The 22,479-nt window shown below is 51.7% G+C and overlaps 1 protein-coding gene across 1 annotated transcript; it reads left to right on the top strand.

Moving 5' to 3' along the window:
• Nucleotides 1-3,359: 3,359 nt before the first annotated feature.
• On the top strand, nt 3,360-14,800 carry LOC119274555 (glutenin, high molecular weight subunit PW212-like). Its single transcript, XM_037555274.1, has 10 exons — nt 3,360-3,425; nt 3,542-4,245; nt 4,331-4,486; nt 4,581-4,672; nt 4,775-6,249; nt 6,358-6,572; nt 6,654-6,778; nt 6,865-6,903; nt 7,173-7,238; nt 13,075-14,800. The coding sequence occupies exons 7-10, from the start codon at nt 6,731-6,733 to the stop codon at nt 14,365-14,367; spliced, it is 1,446 nt and encodes a 481-aa protein (XP_037411171.1). The 5' UTR covers nt 3,360-3,425; nt 3,542-4,245; nt 4,331-4,486; nt 4,581-4,672; nt 4,775-6,249; nt 6,358-6,572; nt 6,654-6,730; the 3' UTR covers nt 14,368-14,800.
• Nucleotides 14,801-22,479: the final 7,679 nt, after the last annotated feature.

Genomic DNA, 22,479 nt, shown 5'->3' with positions numbered 1-22,479 from the left:
CTCATACATGGGACACTGTTCACTGTGGTCATGTAAATTGAGCAGAAGTAAACAAAAAAGTAAAGTCTTCCCACTGCTCAATGTGGCCACATGAATTGAACAGAAAACTAAAAAGAAAAAAGGAGAAAAATCAAAGCCTGTTGCTAGAAGAGTTGGGCGCGCTTTGCTGCACCGTTGGTATTGTTGGGTTTCTTTGAAACAAGCACTCACTCTGTTTTAAAATATAATAAGGTGTATTACTTTTTTCAAAAGTCAAACCTGTTAAGTTTGGTCAAATTTATAGAGAAATATATCAAAATCCATAATATCAAATATATATGATTAGATTCATCATGAAATGAGTTTCCATGCTTCTTTTGTTTAATATCGTGGATGTTGATATTTTTTGTTGTGAACTTGGTCAAAGTTAAAGAATTCAATTTTTTTTGTGAACTTAGTCAAAGTTAAAGAATTTTGGCTTTTCAAAAAACTAATACCCCTTTTGTTTTAGAACTATTGGATTATTTAGTTTGTCAAGTGGGGCAGACGATGGACTTGTTTTATTTTTAATTTAATGCGATGATTTGATGGGCCTTCTGGGGTGTGATTATATCTTTGTTATCCGCTAACCAACATATATTTATGTGGCAAAATTTCTGCGTCGATGGCAGCTTGTACTATATTGGTGCTACAGTATCACATTGTAGCGCTTCTTTTTTCCATGTGGCAGGTGGGTGTGCGGTATTGAGATGTTTTTGTAGGCGGGCTGCCGCTGATCAATTTGAAAAATCATTGGGCCAATCGAAATCGTAAACCAAATGAAAAATTGAGTACCTCAATTGAACGAAAGAGTTTCAAAATCAAGGAACACAGTGAATTAAAAGGATTGAACGGGATAGCTCCTTGAGAAATTCGTTGACCCGGTTAAAACCAGGCGACACAATTCTAAATCAAAAACCTCAATTAATTGTGGGTCCTTACAAATTAGGAAGCATGCTGTATAATATAAAAGAATTGAATGAATTTTTTTGACCCAATTTCGATTGGAGACTTGAATTGATTGTGGCGGTTCTTTAAAGCTGGTGAGCTTAGTGTCATTAAGGATTATTACTTTGAATTATTTTTTGATTGTAAAAGAACCGCAAGCAATCGAACCGGTGAACCGACGGCCCGACCAGTGAGAATCTGAACCGGAGGCCTTGCCGGTTCGACCGCCGGTTTAGGCTATGTTTGGTAGTAAAGTATTAGAAAAACTAAGTATTGAAAACCGTAATATTATTGTCAGTGGGTACACGATACCACAGTTTTGACATACTAAAGTATGTTGAAGTATTGAAGTTACCGTGACGTGTTTGGTTGTTGCCGCAAAACACAATATTGATGCGTTCAAACACTCAGCTACCTAGCCGTTAGCAGTGCAAGCACACGCCTATTGGCCGGACCTGATCCACATGCTCAGCTAGCTAACATACGGGCCATTCCATCAGGAGCCCGGAGGAAGAAATAACCAGCTCATATGTCCCATTCACTCCTTCCCGCCGGCTAGTCCTGGCCATCTCAGGCCCGGCCCTGTCGGCCCACCCAGGCCCGGCCCTATCGGCCCACCCAGGCCCGGCCCTAAAATCTAGGGCCTAGGCCCGATGGGCTTGCCCATGGGCCGGGCTTGGGCCTGAGTTTTGAGCCCATCGATAGGGCCTGGACGGGCTTGGGCTTGGCATATTGGCATTTTAAGGAAGAGGCCCGGCCCACGGCCCTAAGCCCTAAAGGCTTTTTAGGGCTTTTTACCAGATGGGCCGGGCTTGGGCTTGAAAAGTAGGCCCAGTGATAGGGCATGGGAGGGCCTGGGCCTCAGTTTTCTGCCGTGGGCTTTTTCAGGCCCGACCCAAGCCCGGCTCGGCCCGGCCCATGGCCAGATATACCGCCGGCTGAGCCGAGCTGAGCCACCGTTCCATGCACTCGCCTCTAGCCCCATCCCGTGCTAAAAATACCGGGTGTAGTTTGTTCTGGTATGGTTTGAACAGGGATACCTGAATCTGAATTGTCTGAATGAAAAACAGCAAAATCGCAATGGTACGACTGTTAGATTTCAGACAAATCATGCGGGGTGTGGCGGCCGACGACAACAGAGCAACGGTCTCTTTGCTTTCCCATGGCCGCCGAGGGAGATTTCTCCAAAGACGACAGGGCGGCGGCGGCGTGGGAACGAGGCTAGAGCAAGAGCAGAGTGCGGAAGGATAACGACGCCGGTCCCTTCTTTTCGCCTTCTCTGTTTTTTTTAAAACAGGTCTGGGGTTCTTTCTATTATACAGAGAAAAAAACTACAGTTTGTCGAATACTACAATATTAAAACAACAGTTTTAGCAGCAATCAAACAGCTCATTGTAAATAAAACTATGATAATCTCAACAACTGCAGTATTCTCGAAATGCTTAGAAAATACTCCCTCCGTCTCATAATGTAAGATGTTTTTTGGCACTACATTAGTGTCAAAAAAACATCTTACATTATGGGACGGGGGAGTAATTTGCTATCAAACAGGGCCTTAGTTTTTAAAACTACGCAGTCACCTAAAACTTTGTATTATAGTTTGAAACAGACGGACGGAGTGGCTGAATAACGGAAGAAATGCGTATCTTCCTCGCTAAGATATCGCCCGCACCGCGCAGCACGCCACCCCATCTGACATGCGGGCCCGCCGCACGCCTGCAACGGCACGCCACACCACGCGCGTGGCGGGTCCCCCCACCCCGCTGACACTGCCAGTGGGCCATCAAGCGGCCCCCGCACTCTCTTCCCCGTCCTCGCCGCCTGGCGCCACCTCTCCCTCCAGAAGCCCCGACCAAAAACCCCCGACCAACCACCCACCGCCGGGCAAAACCCTACCCTACCAGCCACCGCCACCGCCACCGCGGCGGCGCGATGGTCGTCTCCTTCAAGCTCTCCCGCCGCGGCCGCCGCTTCTACCCGCCGCCTCCGGCCTCCGCCCCCGCCGCCGACGCCCCGGACGGGTCGCCCAAGCCGCCGCCGTGGGAGGTGAGCACCCTCGCCGCGCCTCCCACCTCCCCGTCTCCGTTCACGATAAGCATCGCGCCTGTCTATCTCCTCCGTATCGCGAGATTTCGCCGTGAACACGAGCGTACGGACACTCAGCATCTGAATTCTGAAACGGCCGTGCAGGCGGGGCCGGGGCTCGGTGGCGGCAACGGCGTCGCCGCCGGATTGTCCGCGCACGGCGGGGACGGAGCCGATCCTGCCGATTTCGGTGAGGCACCGACCTGTCCGCCCCGATTTGTTCGGTTAATCTGTTGTTTGTTCCGTACTCGCTCAAATCAAATGTTGCTCAACGACAAGCTGGTGAAGCTGAAATCTCACGTGCTGCAGGCCTCGAGGCGTCCTTCGCGCTGAATCTGTTCCCGGATGGGTACTCGGTCGGCGGGCTCGACAAGGTCTGTTGTGCGAGTCGCACTGGCCGCTGCTGCTACATGTTTGTTCGTTTGTTTTGTGTGATTACTTGCTGATGATGGTCTGTTGCTCATGGCCGAATCTGTTGGTTTCGGTGCAGGGGATGCTTGTGTTCCTGATTGGTGATGATCTAGAGAGGATGCCCTACACCAGGGCGTCCACAGCTCTGCTGTCTGTACGTATGGTGCTTATCTCGTTTTTCTCTGCACTGTCAAGGGGAGAGGTGGGTGACCCGGGGGCCGGGGGGTAATTAATCATGAGTCGATTTTCAAGTTACAGAAACAAGGTAAAAAAGGAGTGAGTAATTGCACTGCGGAGTGGGTGCTATACTTCGCAGTCCATTCCTGTGCAACAAATTTATGGGCGCGCCGGAGGCGAACACATGAGACGACAGACCGTGGCTAGGCATTTTGACTGTTGCAATTTGTTACCCACACGATTCTCTTTTGCTGATGAGATCAGAGTAAAGTGTCACTGTGCACTCAATTCATAGAGCCACTGAACATTTCATATTTCTGGGATTGTACATTTTATTTCTTTTATGGTATATTCTTTCTGTGGGGGAACCACCAGATAGCTTTGGTTGCATATTTATTACCAGAAATTCAGAGCATCCTTAACAAGTTATGTTATCCTGACTCCAGATGGCCTTCTTATTTCTGTTACAGTTTCTTGTAGTGCATCATCCGTGGATTTTATACTTTTATAAATGTGTTCTTACAGGATATTGAGTATGGCTGCCTGCCTAAAGATATATTGCACGGTGTCCCTTGCAAATTCCAAAATGGAATTGTTGTTTGTGAGGTTAGCTGAAGTCTTATCTTCCAACTTCAGTGTCTATATTTTCTCTGCTTATGTGGGCTTTCTTTACATTGTATAATGCACCTAGGTGCGGGACTACAGGTCCTTCCTGTCGAATGGGGATGATTCTTCAGACGACGACTTCCCCATAATGAACAGAATTGCTCTTAGATTGAGCACTGAATGTGTTGTCAATGATCTATCTTTGATTGCGGATGCTTCGTGGACTTATCACGAGCAACTGGTCAGCACTTCTGTAAACCTGGAAAGGCAAGGTTTAACTGTTATCCACTATTTCCAAAATCCCACCTGATTTATTTTTCTTATGCATGTTTCAGATTGCCGAGTCGACCATCATTAATTCCTTGCAACCCAGGCTTAATTTGGATCCTAAGCCATGCCTTGAAAAGCTTTGAACTATGTTAAGAAGGTACCCCCGCTTTCAGTTCCTGGATCCTACTCAATTCTTTTGTTAACTTTAGAAAGTACTGCAACTTAGCTTGTGCTTTTGTGCCAAATTGAATGCAAATAGATCGATTTAGGTCTACATAAGGGAAGACAACGAATGGAAGCGACATCTCTTCTCAATACTTCTCCTGGCCCTCCTGAAAAATGCAAGCCCAGGGAATGCGACGCCTGTGGTGGTGCAGTAGTATGCATTGAGAATTCAGCTCTAGAAGTCTTGCCAAGCGGAATACTGAGCTGCTTGCCAGTGAACTGTCCATCACCTCCCCAAGTTAACAGTGCCAAATCAACTGCAGTGTCTGATCCCGAAGATACTACGCAATGCTCTTCTTCCATTATCAACTGTTCTGCCTTCTGTGACAGAGAACAAAGTGCATCAAGTACTCCTGCTTCTGATAATTTTCTTCAGAATCATGATCAGCATCAGGTGGACTTAGATATCATGGAGGTTGATCATAAAAAGGGACGATTGCTAACAGAGACAGTTCTACCACAAAAGAGAAAGGAGTGCTCGAATCTTCAACATGAAAGGTTGTTTTCAGACAAAAGTGCAAGGTTGAGCTCCCAAAGTTCCGATGAACAGTTTCAAAAGTCAGCGGAGGCTTCAAATAAAGAAGGTCTTATGCTAGGATCTCCAAAAGAACCGTCGGCTGAGGACAAGGTATATCAGATAATGGACAATAAGGACATGGAAGTACATCAACAGAAGTCCTTCTCAACTCCTTCCTTGAACATAAAGGATCCATGTCCAGAAATGTTCGCCGAAAAGGTTAAGCAGGGTTCTCGGAAAGAACTGCCAGTTGAGGTTATGGTTGATCAGACCATGGGCAAAAAGGACATGAGATTACAGGAACAGAAGCCCTTCTCAGTTGTCTCAACAAATCACCCACTTCCTTCCTTCAACAGAAATGAGTCATGTTTAGAACAGTTCCCTGAAAAGGTTAAGCTGGGATCTCAAAAAGAGCTGCCGGTTCAGGTCAAGTTAGAACAGTCAATCGGCAGAGGAAAGGAAAATGAGCCCCTGTCAATACTCCCGGCCACTCTTCCACACTCTTCCTTGAACAGAAATAGTCTGCATATCGAAAAAATCCCTGAAAAGGTTCACTGTTCGGATACAAGGATGAGAGAAAGTCATCTTGTCTCATGTGTAGATGTGGACAATCACGGAGGAGATCTCAAAGACAGTTCAGTGACCCCTGTAACTTCCTGCAATGCAAGTTCAAGAAATGCAGATGCCAAACCTCAGGAGGATAAAGCTTCCATGGAGCCCCAACCTACTACTTCAAAGATAAAAGTATCAGAAACTTCTACCATTTCTCTGAACCAGCAAATCCATTTCAAAGGGAACGGGCAGAAACAAGCTGATATTCTGGTTAGGCGTTCGTGTGAGGACAGAAGCTCAATAGAGCCAGGTGTTACTGATGGTGCTAGCAGTCAATTTGGTATTTCTCCAGATATTGAGGGGTGAATTGGACACCCTTTATATAACATTGAACCTAACATACAAAGGATTCTATGAGAGGTCATCCTGAGCACCCAGAGGTGCTGTACAGCTTCACTCTGTACCTCTCATTTTAAGTTGGATTTTTTCAGTACAACTGGTGCCAGAATTATAGAAGTTCTTTACATTGTTCATTATTCTTTATGTAGGCATGCACCAGATGGGAATGCTGCTAAAATTGATGGTTTTGAAACATTGACGCCAGTGAATTCCTGCTCACCATCTTGTTACATTCGGTATGAGGGTGCTGAGGGAAGTCCATACACGCGGGAAGAGACCATTTCATGCTGTCTGACTAGGAGAACGAAGCATACTCGAAATATTAGAAGCCTTGTTTTTCACCGTGTACAGTATTTCTGTAGAGGTGGGTTTATTTCTGCTTGCGCACGCATAGTCTTATTTTGCGCTTAGTTCTACTCTTGTTCTAAAGCATCACACATGGCAGGTATAGTTGATCAATCTCATTACATACTTTGCCTTCTTGAGTCTGAATCACCGGATGACCATCAAATAGCTGTTGAAATGATATCGGGAGATGAGCGTTTTCACATCGCTACTCTCCCCACTTCTGTGAGTACTATTTTAATTCAGTTTTACAATGCAAGAATAATACTGTAATACCTCTTCATCTTTGTCTCCTCTATGGTATGCTTCAGGATCAAGCAAAAAAGTTTGTGGATCAATTCATTCTTCTGGTAAGTAAGCATTGTCTTCCAAGGCATTCTTTTGACAATAAAGTAATTGAACCTTTCTGTCTTTATCCGGTTAAAGAAAAATATTCTGTCTTACCATTTGCCGTTAGGCATTGACAAGCTGTTGATATATGTTTAAATCAGTATTGTTTATTGTTCACAGGTTGTGCATATTAAACTAGTTGCTTCCCTGAATGAATTTAATTTTTTTAGGAACTGTCGTCTTTGTATACTGAAGTAATCTATTTCTGAGTTTTTGGTTGTATATGCAGATGAAACGGGATGGCTACACACTATGCAATTCTACGGTCTGTAATGGATTCTCTGAACTCACACAGGTAAGATGAGGATTCCTTTTAATACTCGCATTTTCAGTAGCACTCTTTTCTCGCACATTAAGATTTCCCAGATATTTTCCTATATCGTGTTATGACCGGTTTAACGTATAACCTGAGGAGGCCCACTGGGCAGTAGTTAGAGGCTTGGCCCACGAATTATCTTAGGCTATTTCGTTTTCAGGTTATAAATATTAGTTGTAAGACACCTTTTCAAGATTAAGCAATAAAGATATTTTCTATCCTATTGCCCGGCTCCCGGAGGAGCCAGAACCCTAGCCGCGCCAGCCCTAACCGCCGCCGCCCTCCTCCTCCTTCGCGACGGCGCCGACGCGCCGAGCCGCCGCTCTCGCCCACAAACCCTGCTGTACTGCCCCTACAACCTAAGGAGCCGAGCCGGTAGGAACCCTAGTCCTATCAATTTGGTATCAGGTACCCGGGTTTCGACCATGTCTTCGCCGCCACCAAACCGGCCACCACCGCCGCTGCCCGCCAACTCCCCCACCGCCGCTGCCACCAACTCCACCACCGCCGCCGCTTCATCGCCGGGCGTCACGGCCTCGCTATCGGCGGGCGCCACGGCTTCGCTGTCGGCGCCGATCTCCCCTACACCCGGCACCACGCCGGGCCAAGGCCAGCCGCCACCCCCGTCCAACACTCGCTGCCGTCGCCTCCCCCCGTGCCGCAGCAGTTTACGCCGGAGGCCATGGCCAGCGTGCTCAACGACCTGGTCGTCGCGGTCCAGGGCATCCGCCTCTACTTGGCTAGCCCGTATGGGCCGCCCCCGCAGCTCCATCCGGCCATGCCCGCGGGTCAGCCGGCGCTGCCGTGGTACTCCGTCCCCGCGGCCATCACCGGGGGCTATCCGGCGCTGCCGTCACCGGCGGCTCCGACGCCGCCTTGGCCACAGTGGCCGACGCCGACACTTGCGACGCCACCCGCGCCGCCAGCCGCCGCCCAGGGCCCGCAGTGGCCGACTTGGGCCGCGCCGTCCGTGCCGTCCCCGGCCGCGCCGTCCCTCCCGGCTGCAACCGTGCAGGTGCCACCACCGCCCTCGCCCAGCTCTAGCCTGGGCCGGTCCTCGCCGAGCGGCCTCCCGATCCAGGAGGTCCGCTTTCCATCGTCACCGTCTCCGCTTCCAGGCTGGCTCCACGAGACGTCCCCTCCGCCGGCTTACACGGAGGCTCGACCGCCGTCGGGTTCCCAGTTGCAGCCCGAGGCGTCGGGCGCCACAGGGCACTACGCCGGCCTCCCCACCATGGACCGAGCGCCGTCATCAACCCTCCGCACCGCCGAGGCAGTGGGCCATGGCGCGCCACACCAGCCGCCCCGGTTCGCTAAGATCGACTTCGCCACTTACGACGGTTCGGACGACCTGCTTAACTGGCTCAACCAGTGCGACCAGTTTTTCCACGGACATTGCACGCCCGCATCGGAGCGCACTTGGCTGGCTTCCTAATATCTCCGCGGGGCCGCCCAGACATGGTACTACGCCCTCGAGCAGGACGAGGGCGGCATGCCCCCGTGGGATCGTTTCCGCGAGCTGTGTCTTCTTCGTTTCGGACCACCCGTTCGCGGGAGCCGCTTGGCTGAGTTGGGCCGCCTGCCTTTCACCTCCACGGTGCAGGATTTCGCCGACCGCTTCCAGGCCCTGGCGTGCCACGCGCCAGGTGTGACGGCCCTACAGCGGGCGGAGCTCTTCGTCGGCGGCCTTCCCGACCACATCCGCGTGGATGTCGAGATGAAGAGGCCCCAAGACCTTCAGACGGCCATGTACTATGCTCGGGCGTTCGAGCAGCACGCCCAGGCGTTGACGCGGCCATCCGCGCCACGTGGGGGCCGACAACCCCCTCGGCCGCCTCCGCCAGCACCTACATCATCCACCGTCGCCCCAGCGGCCACCCCGGCCCCGACGCGGCCGTTCCGGCGCCTCACTCAGGTGGAGCAGCTTGAACGCCGGCGCTTGGGCCTGTGCTTCAACTGTGATGCGCCTTATGCACCAGGCCATGTCTGCCTGCGCCTCTTCTACTTGGAGACGACGGACGAGACCGAGGATGACGCCCCGGAGGATGGCCTTGGCGCCCCAGCCCTCGCGGAGCCCACACCGGCTCCCGCGCCTGCCCCGACCACCGCTCTCATGGTTTCGCTTCACGCGCTGGCCGGCATCCGTGATGAACGGACGATGCTCTTAGCGGTCATGATCCATGGCGAGCGCCTGGTGGCCCTCCTGGACACAGGTTCCACACATAATTTCCTGCCGGAGACCACCATGCGGCGCCTTGCCTTACAGCCGACCGGCGGGGAGCAGTTGCGGGTCACTGTCGCTAATGGCGACCGTCTACGCTGCCACGGGCTCGCCCGCGACGTGCCCATCACTATCGGCGACGAGCACTTCACCATCACCTGCGCCGACATCGACTTGGGCTGCTTCGACTTCATCCTCGCGTCGACTTCTTGCGCACGCTGGGTCCCATTCTCTGGGACTTCGACGCGCTGACAATGACCTTCTGACGGATGGGCCGCCACATTCGGTGGGACGGCATTGGGGGTGCCGCACCTGCACCACCACTTCAGTTGACCGCGACCACCGCCGAGGCCGAGCAACCGCTCTTGGAGAGCCTTCTGCAGTAGCACGACGACCTCTTCACCGAGCCACAGGGCTTTCGCCCGCCCGGGCTTATGATCACCATATCCACCTTCTGCCGGGCTCCACGCCGGTGGCGGTATGTCCTTATCGCTATCCGCAGTTGCAGAAGGACGAGTTGGAGCGGCACTGTGCGCTCATGCTCGCGGTAGGCATCATCAGGCTCTCCACCTCGCCGTTTACCGTGCCAGTGCTGCTCGTCCGCAAATCGGATGGCACATGGCGTTTCTGTATCGACTACCATGCTCTTAATGTTGTCACGCTTAAGGACAAATTCCCTATTCCGGTGGTCGATGAGCTCCTCGATGAGCTACACGGGGCGCGCTTCTTCACCAAGCTCGACCTCCGGTCGGGGTACCACCCAGTGCGCATGCACCCAGATGACATCGCCAAGACGGCGTTTCGGACTCACCACGGCCACTTCGAGTTCTTGGTGATGCCCTTTGGCCTCACCAACGCCCCGGCGACCTTCCAGGCTTTGATGAACGACGTCCTCCGGCCCTACTTGCGTCGGTTTGTGCTCGTTTTCTTTGATGATATTTTGATCTACAGTGCGTCTTGTGCAGAGCACCTCCAGCACGTCGCCATCGTCTTCAACGAGCTTCGGGCGCACCATCTTCATCTTAAGCGCTCGAAGTGCTTGTTCGGGACGCCTTCGGTTGCCTACATGGGCCACGTCATCTCAGCCGACGGGGTCGCTATGGACGCCGACAAGGTGGCCGTCGTCGCCGCCTGGCCGACGCCATAGTCTCCGCGAGATCTTCGCGGGTTTCTCGGCCTTGCTGGATACTACCGGAAGTTCATCCGGGAGTTTGGCCTCATCACTTCACCACTCACGCGACTGTTGCGCCGCGACGCCTTCGCCTGGGACGAGGAGGCGACGACAACATTTAAGGCCCTCAAGGGGGGCCTCACGACGGGGCCCGTTCTTCAGATGTCGGACTTCGACCGCCCGTTCGTGGTGGACTGTGACGCCACGGGTGCAGGGTTCGGCGCTGTGCTTCATCAGGGCGATGGCCCTCTCGCCCTCTTCAGCCGGCCCTTCGCCCCGCGCCATCTCAAGCTCGCGGCGTACGAGCGGGAGCTCATTGGCTTGGTGCAGGCGGTGCGCCATTGGCGGCCCTATCTGTGGGGCCGGTCTTTCCAGTTTTTTTTGTTTTGGGTATAGCAGGACTTGAACCTGCGACCATTAGGTTAAAAGACCACTACAGCCTCAAGTTCTTGCTGGATCAGAGGCTCTTGACCGTGCCGCAGCACCAGTGGATTAGCAAGCTCTTCGGCTTCGATTTCTCTGTCGAGTACCGCCCGGGTCGTCTTAACACCGTGGCCGATGCCTTGTCCCGTCGCGACGCCGACCTCGACTCCGTCATTGGCGACTCCGAGGGGACGGCATTGTGCATCCGCTCAGGGCCGACTTTCGGCCTCTTCGACGACATTCGCCGGGCCACGGCAACCGCGGCTGACGCGATCCTCCTGCAGCAGCAGCTGGCGGCGGGCGACCTGGAGGAGCCCTGGCGCTTCACCGACGGCCTGCTCATCCATGGGCGTCGTGTCTTCGTTCCGGCGCATGATGATCTCCGTCACCAGGTCTTGCTGCTAGCCCAGTCGACTGGCCATGAGGGTGTGCAGAAAACCCTCCATCATGTCCGCGCCGACTTCTACATTCCTGGTGATCGCGCCTTGGTCCGTGATTGGGTGCACTCTTGTGCGACGTGCCAGCGCAACAAGACGGAGACGTTACGGCCGGCTGATCTTCTTCAGCCCTTGGACGTGCCATCTTGGGCAGATATCTCCATGGACTTCATCGAGGGCCTTCCCAATGTGGGAGGCAAATCGGTCATTCTCACGGTGGTTGACCGCTTTTCTAAGTATGCTCACTTCATCGCGCTGGGGCATCCCTACACCGCCGTGTCCGTGGCCCGTGCCTTCTTCGACGGTATTGTCCTTCTGCACGGTTTCCCTTCTTCGATCGTCAGTGATCGCGACACGGTGTTCACGGGCCATGTCTGGCGCGACCTCTTCAGGATGGCGGGAGTCAAGCTCCGCTTTAGCACGACCTTCCACCCCCAGACGGACGGCCAATCTGAGGTGGTTAACAAGGTGATTGCCATGTATTTACGCTGTGTTACAGGTGATCGGCCTCGCGCTTGGGTGGATTGGCTCGCATGGGCGGAGTACTGCTACAACACCTCCTATCACTCCGCCCTGCGTGCGACACCATTTGAGGTGGTCTACGGGCGGCCACCTCCGCCTATCTTGCCGGTGGACCCGGCTACGGCGCGGACGGAGGTCGCGGGCGACCTTATTTGCACCCGTGACGAGATGCTTGCTGAGGTCCGTCAGCGTCTCCTTCAGGCTCAGCAGCTGGCGAAGCATTACTACGACGACCACCATCGCGAGGCGGAGTTCGCGGTGGGTGATTGGGTGTGGCTGCGTCTTCTCCACCCCTCTACGCAGTCACTCAACCCGCGCGCGAAGCGCAAGCTCGGTCCTCGCTACGCGGGACCCTTCGCCATCTTGGAGCGCATCGGGCAGGTGGCCTATCGCCTTCAGCTACCGGCCGGCGCTCGCATCCACGATGTGTTTCATGTGGGGCTGCTCAAGCCTTTTCGTGGAGAGCCACCGGCGGCTCCACCCGCGCTTCCTCCGACCGCCAACGGACGTCTTCTTCCGGAGCCAGAGAAGGTGTTGAAGGCACAACTCCGTCGCGGGGTGTGGTTCGTCTTGATCCAGTGGGCGGGTCTTCCGGTGGAGGAGGTTACTTGGGAGCCACGTGATGACTTCCGCCACCACTATCCAGACTTTCAGCTCGAGGACGACCGGTTTAACGTATAACCGGAGGAGGCCCACTGGGCAGTAGTTAGGGGCTTGGCCCACAAGTTATCTTAGGCTATTTCGTTTTCAGGTTATAAATATTAGTTGTAAGACACCTTTTTGAGATTAAGCAATAAAGATATTTCCTATCCTATTGCCCGGCTCCTAGAGGAGCCGGAACCCTAGCCGCGCCAGCCCTAACCGCCGCCGCCCTCCTCCTCCCTCGCGACGGCGCCGACGCGCCGGAGCCGCCGCTCTCGCCCCCAACCCCTGCTGTTCTGCCCCTACAACCTAAGGAGCCGAGCCGGTAGGAACCCTAGTCCTACCATATCGACACGCCGCCTTTTGCATCACTTACTCGAATGCGCCATCATTTTTCAGCAATCCACAGATGTATCTCAGCCCGACTATCTGACTGGAGAACATCCACAGTACCAGGGGTTCTCGCCTTCTGTTGCGAAAACCGTTGTGATTAATGAATGTAAGGATACAGGTTTTGCATCGGAGAAGAGGCTCCCAGATGTACATGCCCATGCTCGGCAGCAAGGGAGCCAGCAGTGGGGACTGCTAGATGTACATGCCAATGTTCTGTATCAAGGGAGTCGGCAGTGGGGCCTGCCAGATGTGCATGCAAATGCCCAGCACGAAGGGCACTGGGGGATGCCAGATGCACACAGAAATGCCATGCAGCAAGGGAGTACTCAGCAGTGGGGGCAGTCATATGCACACACAAATGCTCCACGGCTAGGGGGTAAGCAGCAACGGGGGAAACCATATGCAGACACAAATGTTCCGCAGCGCAGGAGTAACCGGCAGCGGGGGCAACCATATGCGCATGCAAGTGTTCCGCAGCAAGGGAGTAACCAGCAGCGGTGGCAACCATATGCACACGCAAATGTTCCGCAGCAAGGGAGTTACCAGCAGTGGGGGCAGCCATACGCACACGCAAATGTTCCGCAGCAAGGGGGCAATCAGCAGTGGGGGCAAACATATGCACACGCAAACGTTCGGCGCCGAGGGAGCCAGCAGCAATGGGGGATGCCGGATGGTCATGCAAATCTCCAGCATCAAGGGAGCCAGCAGCAATGGTGGCTGCCAGATGATCATAATACAAATGCTATGCACCAAGGGAGCCAGCAGCAATGGGTACAGCCAGAGCAGCAACACCCAACGTCGGCAAACGTTGATGCATCCCCCTTCTCGAATCCTGGTTACCCAGCCGAGCAGCCGTACAACAGCAGAGCCTTCCAACAAGACCAGAGGCGGCCGCCATTCTCAGGCGGGGCGTGCTCAACGGATCAGCACCAGCAGTACTACTACCCCCAAAGCAGACACGATATACCAGGAGGGTCCAGTGAGAGATACCGTACGACTGCGAGCATGGGTGCAGGCAGCTATGGCCACTGGCACCAGACTCCGACTCCTCCACAGCAGCAGCACGACGGCAGGACGTACCGGTGGGGTTTCCAGGATTTGGGCAGGCAGGCGCAGGTCAACAACCTGCCTCCAATGCAGGCCGGGAGGAGCATGCTGCTGTCGGGGCTGCATCCCGCTGGAACTGGAAGCCCGCAGACGAGCTCTCCGACCACCGGCTCCGATGGCAGCGTCACAAGCACGTTCCTTGTGCCTCCCAGTGGCTACCACCAGTACCCGCCGCCGCATGGGATATGCTGAAGGTTTCATTGGGAGGTTTTGGTGCAGGTTAAAAGTACAGGAAGTACTTGCATGCAGCATATAGATTACGGATACTCTTGTAGAGATGAATGAAGTTCCTTCTTTTGTTTCGCGCTTCGCCCGTGGATAGCAGGTGCACGGTGGTTTGTCTATGCTTTGCTAGCCTTAGCCTGATGATGGCTACATTTTTGCGAAATACAAGGGATAAACATGCTTAATTAGGATGGGCTACTGATGTTTTTGGTTGCGGCACTCTGTTGTCGTCAGCAGTTTGGTTGCTTGAGGCTCCTCCTGGGCAGTATCACTGAAACTTGGTGTGGCCGAACCCAACTAATGATGTTTGTTCTGTTGTACTGCTCTTGGTCCATCACATTGCATATGGAAAAAATGATGAAAACTCTCTGTTTATCTGGGCGGAGACCTACGGCGGATATTTTTGAACTTGAGTACATAAAAAACTATTTAAAATCTCAGTAAAACTTCAGTTCTGCAAATTTGGCTTCTACATGTACATAGAAGGCAACAACTTTCTATGACAGTTTGGGTTGTACTGCTCTTGGTCCATCACATCGGATGAAACGAGCATTCTTGATACGCCCAAAAGTTGTAAAATCAGCTGATGCAAATCAGCGTAACTTGCGACGACATAAATGATCAAGCAAATCCATTTAGAAGTTTTTATTATAACACTTTTGCAAATGACCTGAAACATTACATGGACATGCTACCTTCCATGACAGTTTGGCTTGGCTAAAGATGAGCATTCTCGATACGCCCAGAAGTTGTAAAATCAGCCGATGCAAATCAGCGTAACTTGCGATGACATAAATAATCAAACAAATCCATTTAGAAGTTCTTGGGATACTTTGCAAATGGCCTGAAACTTTACATGGGCATGTTTGAATAGTTGGGTCCATCTAACCATAATTTGACAGCGTGGCGTGCAGTTTCAGATATTTCTCCACTGAGCGGGCGGGCTACAGCATGAACGAATGCACATTTGATTTGATCTAACACCGGCGATCATTTATTTGTATAAATTCTGGAGCAACTCCCAAGCTTTTTAGTCAGGACCGTTCTTTTCAAACACTGGCAGCACAGCATTCAGTTAGGACCGTTCTTTTCCAAACCAAAGCTGAGGAGCGCACACAAGCATACAAATGCGTGGGCCAGAAACTCTCCTGGCTAAAGACAAGAGCTGCCAAGCACACGCACTTAGAAAAGGCAAAGACAAGATCAAATCCGACTTGAAATAATACTACCATAGTTAAGATGAAATTCCCCGGATCAGGTATTCAAAAGCATCTTGCCACATTACATACTTGGCTAGACTAAGGCACGATAAGTTTTCGCTGTTAACATACAAACGCCGCCGATCTATTGATGCGATGCGACAAACCCGGTGACAACTAACAACTCCTATTGATGCGATGCGACAAACTCAGTGACAGCTAACAACAGCATCCTCCCTTCTTCAGCTGGAGAAAACAAAAGCGTTAATATGTTAGTAAACCTCATGCAGATACTGACAAAACTTAATAGTAGTAGCACCTAGGAGTGTGTAACAGTGTATGAACAATGTGAGCCTAATGGTAGCATGTAATAGTGTATTATGAACAAGCCGAATCTAACAGGAGTATGCAACTCATGATCAGCTAGGCAACATAAAGTAGAGCTATATCATATCTCCTCGAAAATAGCAGACTAAAATCGTATTACTAGCTATATATGACAACAAAATAAATCCTTCAGCCTTCTCACAAATATTTTTTTAAGGTGATGGACGCAACACAAGAGAGTTACTGATATATTGCTTTTCTCAACAGAAAAGAATGAGGTGACTGATGTTTGTAATAGCAAAATGGGCTACTAACATATTGCTTTTAGCTTACAGATTATGAAACAACAAAAGCAAGGGAGAACAACATGTGGATCATCTGCATATCATTTATGATCCGACACTCAGCCTCGGCACCATTAGTTATAATGGTTTCTCTGTGTTACTAGCATGTGTGAATCCAAATCTCTTCCACGTTGGCAGTTGTTTGAGGGTGCATGCTGCCCACATTTGCCACCACATATATATATTCTCCAAAGAGAAAATCAAACAGTCCCCAAATCTCATAAATTATATTCAGGGGATCTTCTTACCTGTTGAACGGTTTCAGCACAGTAGCACATCAAATCACTCTAGCATTTCAGCTCCATTAGTTCCGCCAGCAATGGCTGTGCCTAGAGGCATAAGAATTACGACAATTAACAGCAGTTCCACAATAAAAGACAAATTGATAAGAGAAGGCAACATGAGACCGTTAAAAAGATGAGCTGCCAAATGTAACTCGAGCAAAATAATTTACTTTTATAACTTATTTTTATGAACTGTGTTAAAAGTCACTTTCGATACTAGCAATACATAAACAAAACCACATTTCTTGTAAAATGTAAGGAACATTCATACAAAGCAGGTGTACAAAAGTAACTGTTGATACTACCACAAAAATTTATCATTTGACATTTCAATCGATATTTTCAACTACATCAAAATAATAAAGCAATACGGCTATAAATTCATCCATCTAGAAAAAATAATAATTGCTAGCTAAGTTTTATCACAGGAAATTGCTTATTAAGCTCAAGTTGTAAGTGCAACATTTAGAAGTCACAATAACCGTATGCAAGCAATCACGTATAAAAACATAGCACGATTGGGTTATTTCCTAAAATATAAAGACCAAGGCTGAGCAATCACCTAGTGGGTAGAAACTCATGAAAGGATGACAATAATATTCAGACAACGTTCCATTAAGTTTTACGGATTGCATTGACTTGGTTTGAACCATTTAGACACAGTCGTGTCTAGCTAAAAAGATTACATCTGTATCCTCTCATCATACCCCACCAGTTTGAGAGACTCCATGCTCCTCCCAGTCCGGGGAGCGATGTTAAGAATGTTATGCAATGCAACAATCTTGCCCCGAAACCATATGGCAACACCCTCAGAGTTGACCTTCCTCTGCCACATTTGAAGGTTATTGTAATGCAAGATGGCAACACCAACAGCTCCATCCGCTGCCTGGATGATCTGAAGTTTATCGGAATTATACGCGCCAGAAGGCCCGTCATGTTGGCACAGCCCGAGGAAGAAGAAGACTCTCACACACAAAGGTAGAAGAACACACACAGAGGCTTAGCACCGCACACAACTTGTGCCCTTTTCTCTTGTATTCTCACACTTGCAATGCAATTACATGATGGCTTAAATAGCCGGAAGCACACGGCTAAAACGCAGCCACTCACCCACTAACTCCATGCACACACACGCACTGGCCACAACTATCTGACCCGGTTACTACTCAACTAACCCACGTTTAGTTTGAGTCACTTCCAAGTTTCTGCAGATCAACTAGGAGTTCACGCAGCCGGCGCATGCCACAACTGATTTTGCCCGCTTCTTTCTCCACCTCATTCTGCTACACAACTCGTCCGCTTGGACTCCACAGAACTAGACGCATGCAGCTGGCCTATCCATGCAAACTACTAACAAACTCAACAGGACACACAACTAACTTGCATATACACACATGATCTCTTCTCTACGTGAGTACATGCCCACAGCCAGGTAGGTTGGACGTGACAACATGCATGACACTGCTAAATAAACATGATGAAAACCTAGACAACAAGGTAAACTCTATCAATCACCCCCTTAACCTTGTTGTCGTTTATTCGAACACCTCCATGTCGATCTTCAAAGCAGCCCCGGCTCGTCGTCGGCTGTCGCGGCAGCAAGGAGCGCCCGCTGCTTCCTTGGCTCGGTGCAGTCCTTGGAGTAATGCCCGTACTCTTGACAGTTGTAGCAACGCACCTTGCGTATGTCGAAGTTGCCCTTCTTCTTGCCGGTGCCGCTGCGGTGGCGAGCAAGCCACTCCTCCTCCGTGAGGAGCAGGCGACTCCCACCACCCTGGTCGTAGTTGTTGGCGCCCTCGTCCAAGTCGCTCCGGTCCTTCGCCGTTTTGAGCCTTCCCACAAGCTCTTCCATGGACATGGTTTTAAGATCAAGAAGTTGTTCAATGGCAATGGCTACCTGGGTATACTTGGACGACACGATGCGGAGAAGCTTCTTCACGACATTCACCTTGTCAAGGTTCTCGCCGAGCGTGCGCAGCTTGTTGGTGATCCTGTTCATGCGCATGTCGAGCTCATCGAGGGTCTCGCCACTCCTCATGCGGATGGCATCAAACTCCTGAGGAGAGTCTGTGCCTTGGCCTCACGGATGCGGGCATCGCCGACCCGCATGATCTTGATGGCATCCCATGCCTCCTTTGCCGTCGCCTTCACGACAAGCGTGGAGTGCATCTCCTCCGGCACGGCTCGCAAAATTCCCGCAAGCGCCGCCTTGTCCTGGCTGAAGCTCCCGCCTCCCTCGATGGCGTCCCACACGCGTTGGACCTCCATGTTCACCTTCATGATCAGCGACTGCACACAACTTGTGCCCTTTTCTTTGTGTGTGTTCTTCTACCTTTGTGTGTGAGAGTCTTCTTCTTCCTCGGGCTGTGCCAACATTTGGTATCAGAGCCATGGCGACTGAAGGTTCGCACACTCCATCGCTGGGTCACCGCCGTGTGTCGGCCTCGCCGGTGGTGCGCCGAGGTGGTGGTGCAGCAGGAGGTCGTCAACCAGGCCAGCAGCACCATCGTCATGCGCCGGCTGCGTGAACTCCTAGTTGATCTGCAGAAACTTGGAAGTGACTCAAACTAAACGTGGGTTAGTTGAGTAGTAACCGGGTCAGACAGTTGTGGCCTGTGCGTGGAGTGCATCTCCTCCGGCACGGCTCACAGAATTGCCGCAAGCGCCGCCCTATCCTGGCTGAAGCTCCCGCCTCCCTTGATGGTGTCCCACACGCATTGGGCCTCCATGTTCACCTTCATGATCAGCGACCACTCGAAGTAGTTCGTCGCCGTCAGCGGCGGGTAGACGACGGTGCTGCTGGCCTGGTGGACGACCTCATGCTGCACCACCACCTCACGACAGCCACGCCGCGTCAGGCTCTGGCCTCGGCGCACCACCGGCGAGGCCGAGACACGGCGGCGACCCGACGATGGAGTGCGCGAACCTTCAGTCACCATGGCTCTGAATACCAAATGTTGGCACAACCCGAGGAAGAAGAAGACTCTCACACACAAAGGTAGAAGAACACATAGAGGCTTGGCACCGCACACAACTTGTGCCCTTTTCTCTTGTATTCTCACACTTGCAATGCAATTACATGATGGCTTAAATAGCCGGAAGCACACGGCTAAAACGCAACCACTCACCCACTAACTCCATCCACACACACGCACATGCCACAACTGTCTGACTCGGTTCCTACTCAACTAACCCACGTTTAGTTTGAGTCACTTCCAAGTTTCTGCAGATCAACTAGGAGTTCACGCAGCCGGCGCATGCTGTTGGGGAACGTAGCAGAAATTCAAAATTTTTCTACGCATTACCAAGATCAATCTATGGAGTAATCTAGCAACGAGGGGAAGGGGAGTGCATCTACATACCCTTGCAGATCGCTAAGCGGAAGCGTTACAAGAACGCAGATGAAGGAGTTGTACTCGTAGCGATTCAGATCATGGTTGATTCCGATCTAAGCGCCGAACAACGGCGCCTCCGTCCAACAGCAGCACGACGGCGTCTCCCGTGCCTTGATCCATCAAGGGAAGAGGGAGAGGTTGGGGAAGACTCCGTCCAACAGCAGCACGACGGCGTGGTGGTGGTGGAGGAGCGTGGCACTCCAGCAGGGCTTCGCCAAGCACTACGAGAGATGAGGAGGGAGAGAGGTAGGGCTGCGCCTTGGAGAGAATAACTCATACGTTGGGCAGCCCCTAGACCTCAACTATATATCGGGGGGAGGAAAGGGGCTGCGCCCCTCTAGGGTTCCCACCCCAAGGGATGCGGCAGCCCCTAGATCCCATCTAGGGTGGCGGCCAAAGGAGGAGAGGGGGAGGCGCACTTGGGGTGGGCCTGAGGGCCCATCTGCCCTAGGGTTTGCCCCCCTCTTCTCTTGAGGCGCCTTGGGCCTTGGTGGGGGGCGCCCCAGCCCACCTAGGGGCTGGTCCCTTCCCACTATTGGCCCACGCAAGCCTCTGGGGCTGGTGGCCCCTCCCGGTGGACCCCCGGACCCTTCCGGTGGTCCCGTTACATTACCGGTGATGCCCGGAACACTTCTGGTGACCAAAACCTCACTTCCTATATATAAATCTTTACCTCCGGGCCATTCCAGAACTCCTCATGACGTCCGGGATCTCATCCGGGACTCCAAACTACATTCGGTAACCACATATATCTATTCCCTATAACCCTAGCGTCATCGAACCTTAAGTGTGTAGACCCTACGGGTTCGGGAACCATGCAGACATGACCGAGACAACTCTCCGGCCAATAACCAACAACGGGATCTGGATACCCATGTTGGCTCCCACATGTTCCATGATGATCTCATCGGATGAACCACGATGTCAAGGATTCAATCAATCCCGTATACAATTCCCTTTGTCTACTGGTATGATACTTACCCGAGATTCGATCGTCGGTATCCCGATACCTTGTTCAATCTCGTTACCGGCAAGTCTCTTTACTCGTTCCGTAACACATCATCCCGTGATCAACTCCTTGATCACATTGTGCACATTATGATGATGTCCTACCGAGTGGGCCCAGAGATACCTCTCCGTCACACGGAGTGACAAATCCCAGTCTCGATTCGTGCCAACCCAATAGACACTTTCGGAGATACCCGTAGTGCACCTTTATAGCGACCCAGTTACGTTGTGACGTTTGGTACACCCAAAGTACTCCTACGGTATCAGGGATTTACACAATCTCATGGTCTAAGGAAATGATACTTGACATTAGAAAAGCTTTAGCATCCGAACTACACGATCTTGTGCTAGGCTTAGGATTGGGTCTTGTCCATCACATCATTCTCCTAATGATGTGATCCCGTTATCAATGACATACAATGTCCATGGTCAGGAAACCATGACCATCTGTTGCTCAACGAGCTAGTCAACTAGAGACTCACTAGGGACATGTTGTGGTCTATGTATTCACACATGTATTTGTTGGGGAACGTAGCAGAAATTCAAAATTTTCCTACGCGTCACCAAGATCTATCTATGGAGAAACCAGCTACGAGTAGAAGGAGAGTGCATCTACATACCCTTGTAGATTGCTAAGCGGAAGCGTTCAAGTGAACGGGGTTGATGGAGTCGTACTCGTAGTGATTCAAATCACCGATGATCAAGTGCCGAACGCACGGCACCTCCGCGTTCAACACACATACAGCCCGGTGACGTCTCCCAAGCCTTGATCCAGCAAGGAGAGAGGGAGAGGTTGAGGAAGACTCCATCCAGCAGCAACACAACGGCGTGGTGGTGGTGGAGGAGCGTGGCAATCCTGCAGGGCTTCGCCAAGCACCGCGGGAGAGGAGGAGTACTTGTGAGAGGGGGAGGGCTGCACCAGAACTTCGTGTATAGCTCCCATGCGCCTCCCCACTATATATAGGGGTGGAGGGGCTGGCTTCTTGCCCTCCAAGTCCATTGGGGCGTTGGCCAAGGTGGGAGGAAAGAAATCTCATTATTTCCTTCCCCACCAATTGTTATCCCCCCCTTTTAGGGATCTTGATCTTATCCCTTCGGGATATGATCTTATTCCTTCTTAGGGGGGATCTTGGTGCGCCTTGACCAGGGGTGTGGGGCCTTGCCCCCACTACCCACGTCCATGTGGGTCCCCCCATGCAGGTGGGCCCCACTCCAGAACCTTCTAGAACCTTCCCGGTACAATACCGAAAAATCTCGAACATTTTCCGGTGGCCAAAATAGGACTTCCCATATATAAATCTTTACCTCCGGACCATTCCGGAACTCCTCATGACGTCCGGGATCTCATTCGGGACTCCGAACAACATTCGGTAACCACATACAAACTTCCTTTATAACCCTAGCGTCATCGAACCTTAAGTGTGTAGACCCTACGGGTTCGGGAGACATGTAGACATGACCGAGACGTTCTCTGGTCAATAACCAACAGCGGGATCTGGATACCCATGATGGCTCCCACATG

Source organism: Triticum dicoccoides, chromosome 3B, assembly GCF_002162155.2.
Source record: "Triticum dicoccoides isolate Atlit2015 ecotype Zavitan chromosome 3B, WEW_v2.0, whole genome shotgun sequence".
NCBI classification, from domain to species: domain Eukaryota; kingdom Viridiplantae; phylum Streptophyta; class Magnoliopsida; order Poales; family Poaceae; genus Triticum; species Triticum dicoccoides.
Note: the sequence above shows the minus strand (reverse complement) of the source record. Positions and strands in the feature narration are given on the sequence as shown.

Excerpts from the sequence above, each read along its gene's own strand:
- LOC119274555 (XM_037555274.1), top strand. The coding sequence starts at position 6,731 with ATGATATCGGGAGATGAGCGTTTTCACATCGCTACTCTCCCCACTTCT. Across the intron at positions 6,779-6,864 it reads TCGCTACTCTCCCCACTTCT|GATCAAGCAAAAAAGTTTGT; the intron begins GTGAGTACTATT and ends GGTATGCTTCAG. Across the intron at positions 7,239-13,074 it reads GATTCTCTGAACTCACACAG|CAATCCACAGATGTATCTCA; the intron begins GTAAGATGAGGA and ends ATCATTTTTCAG.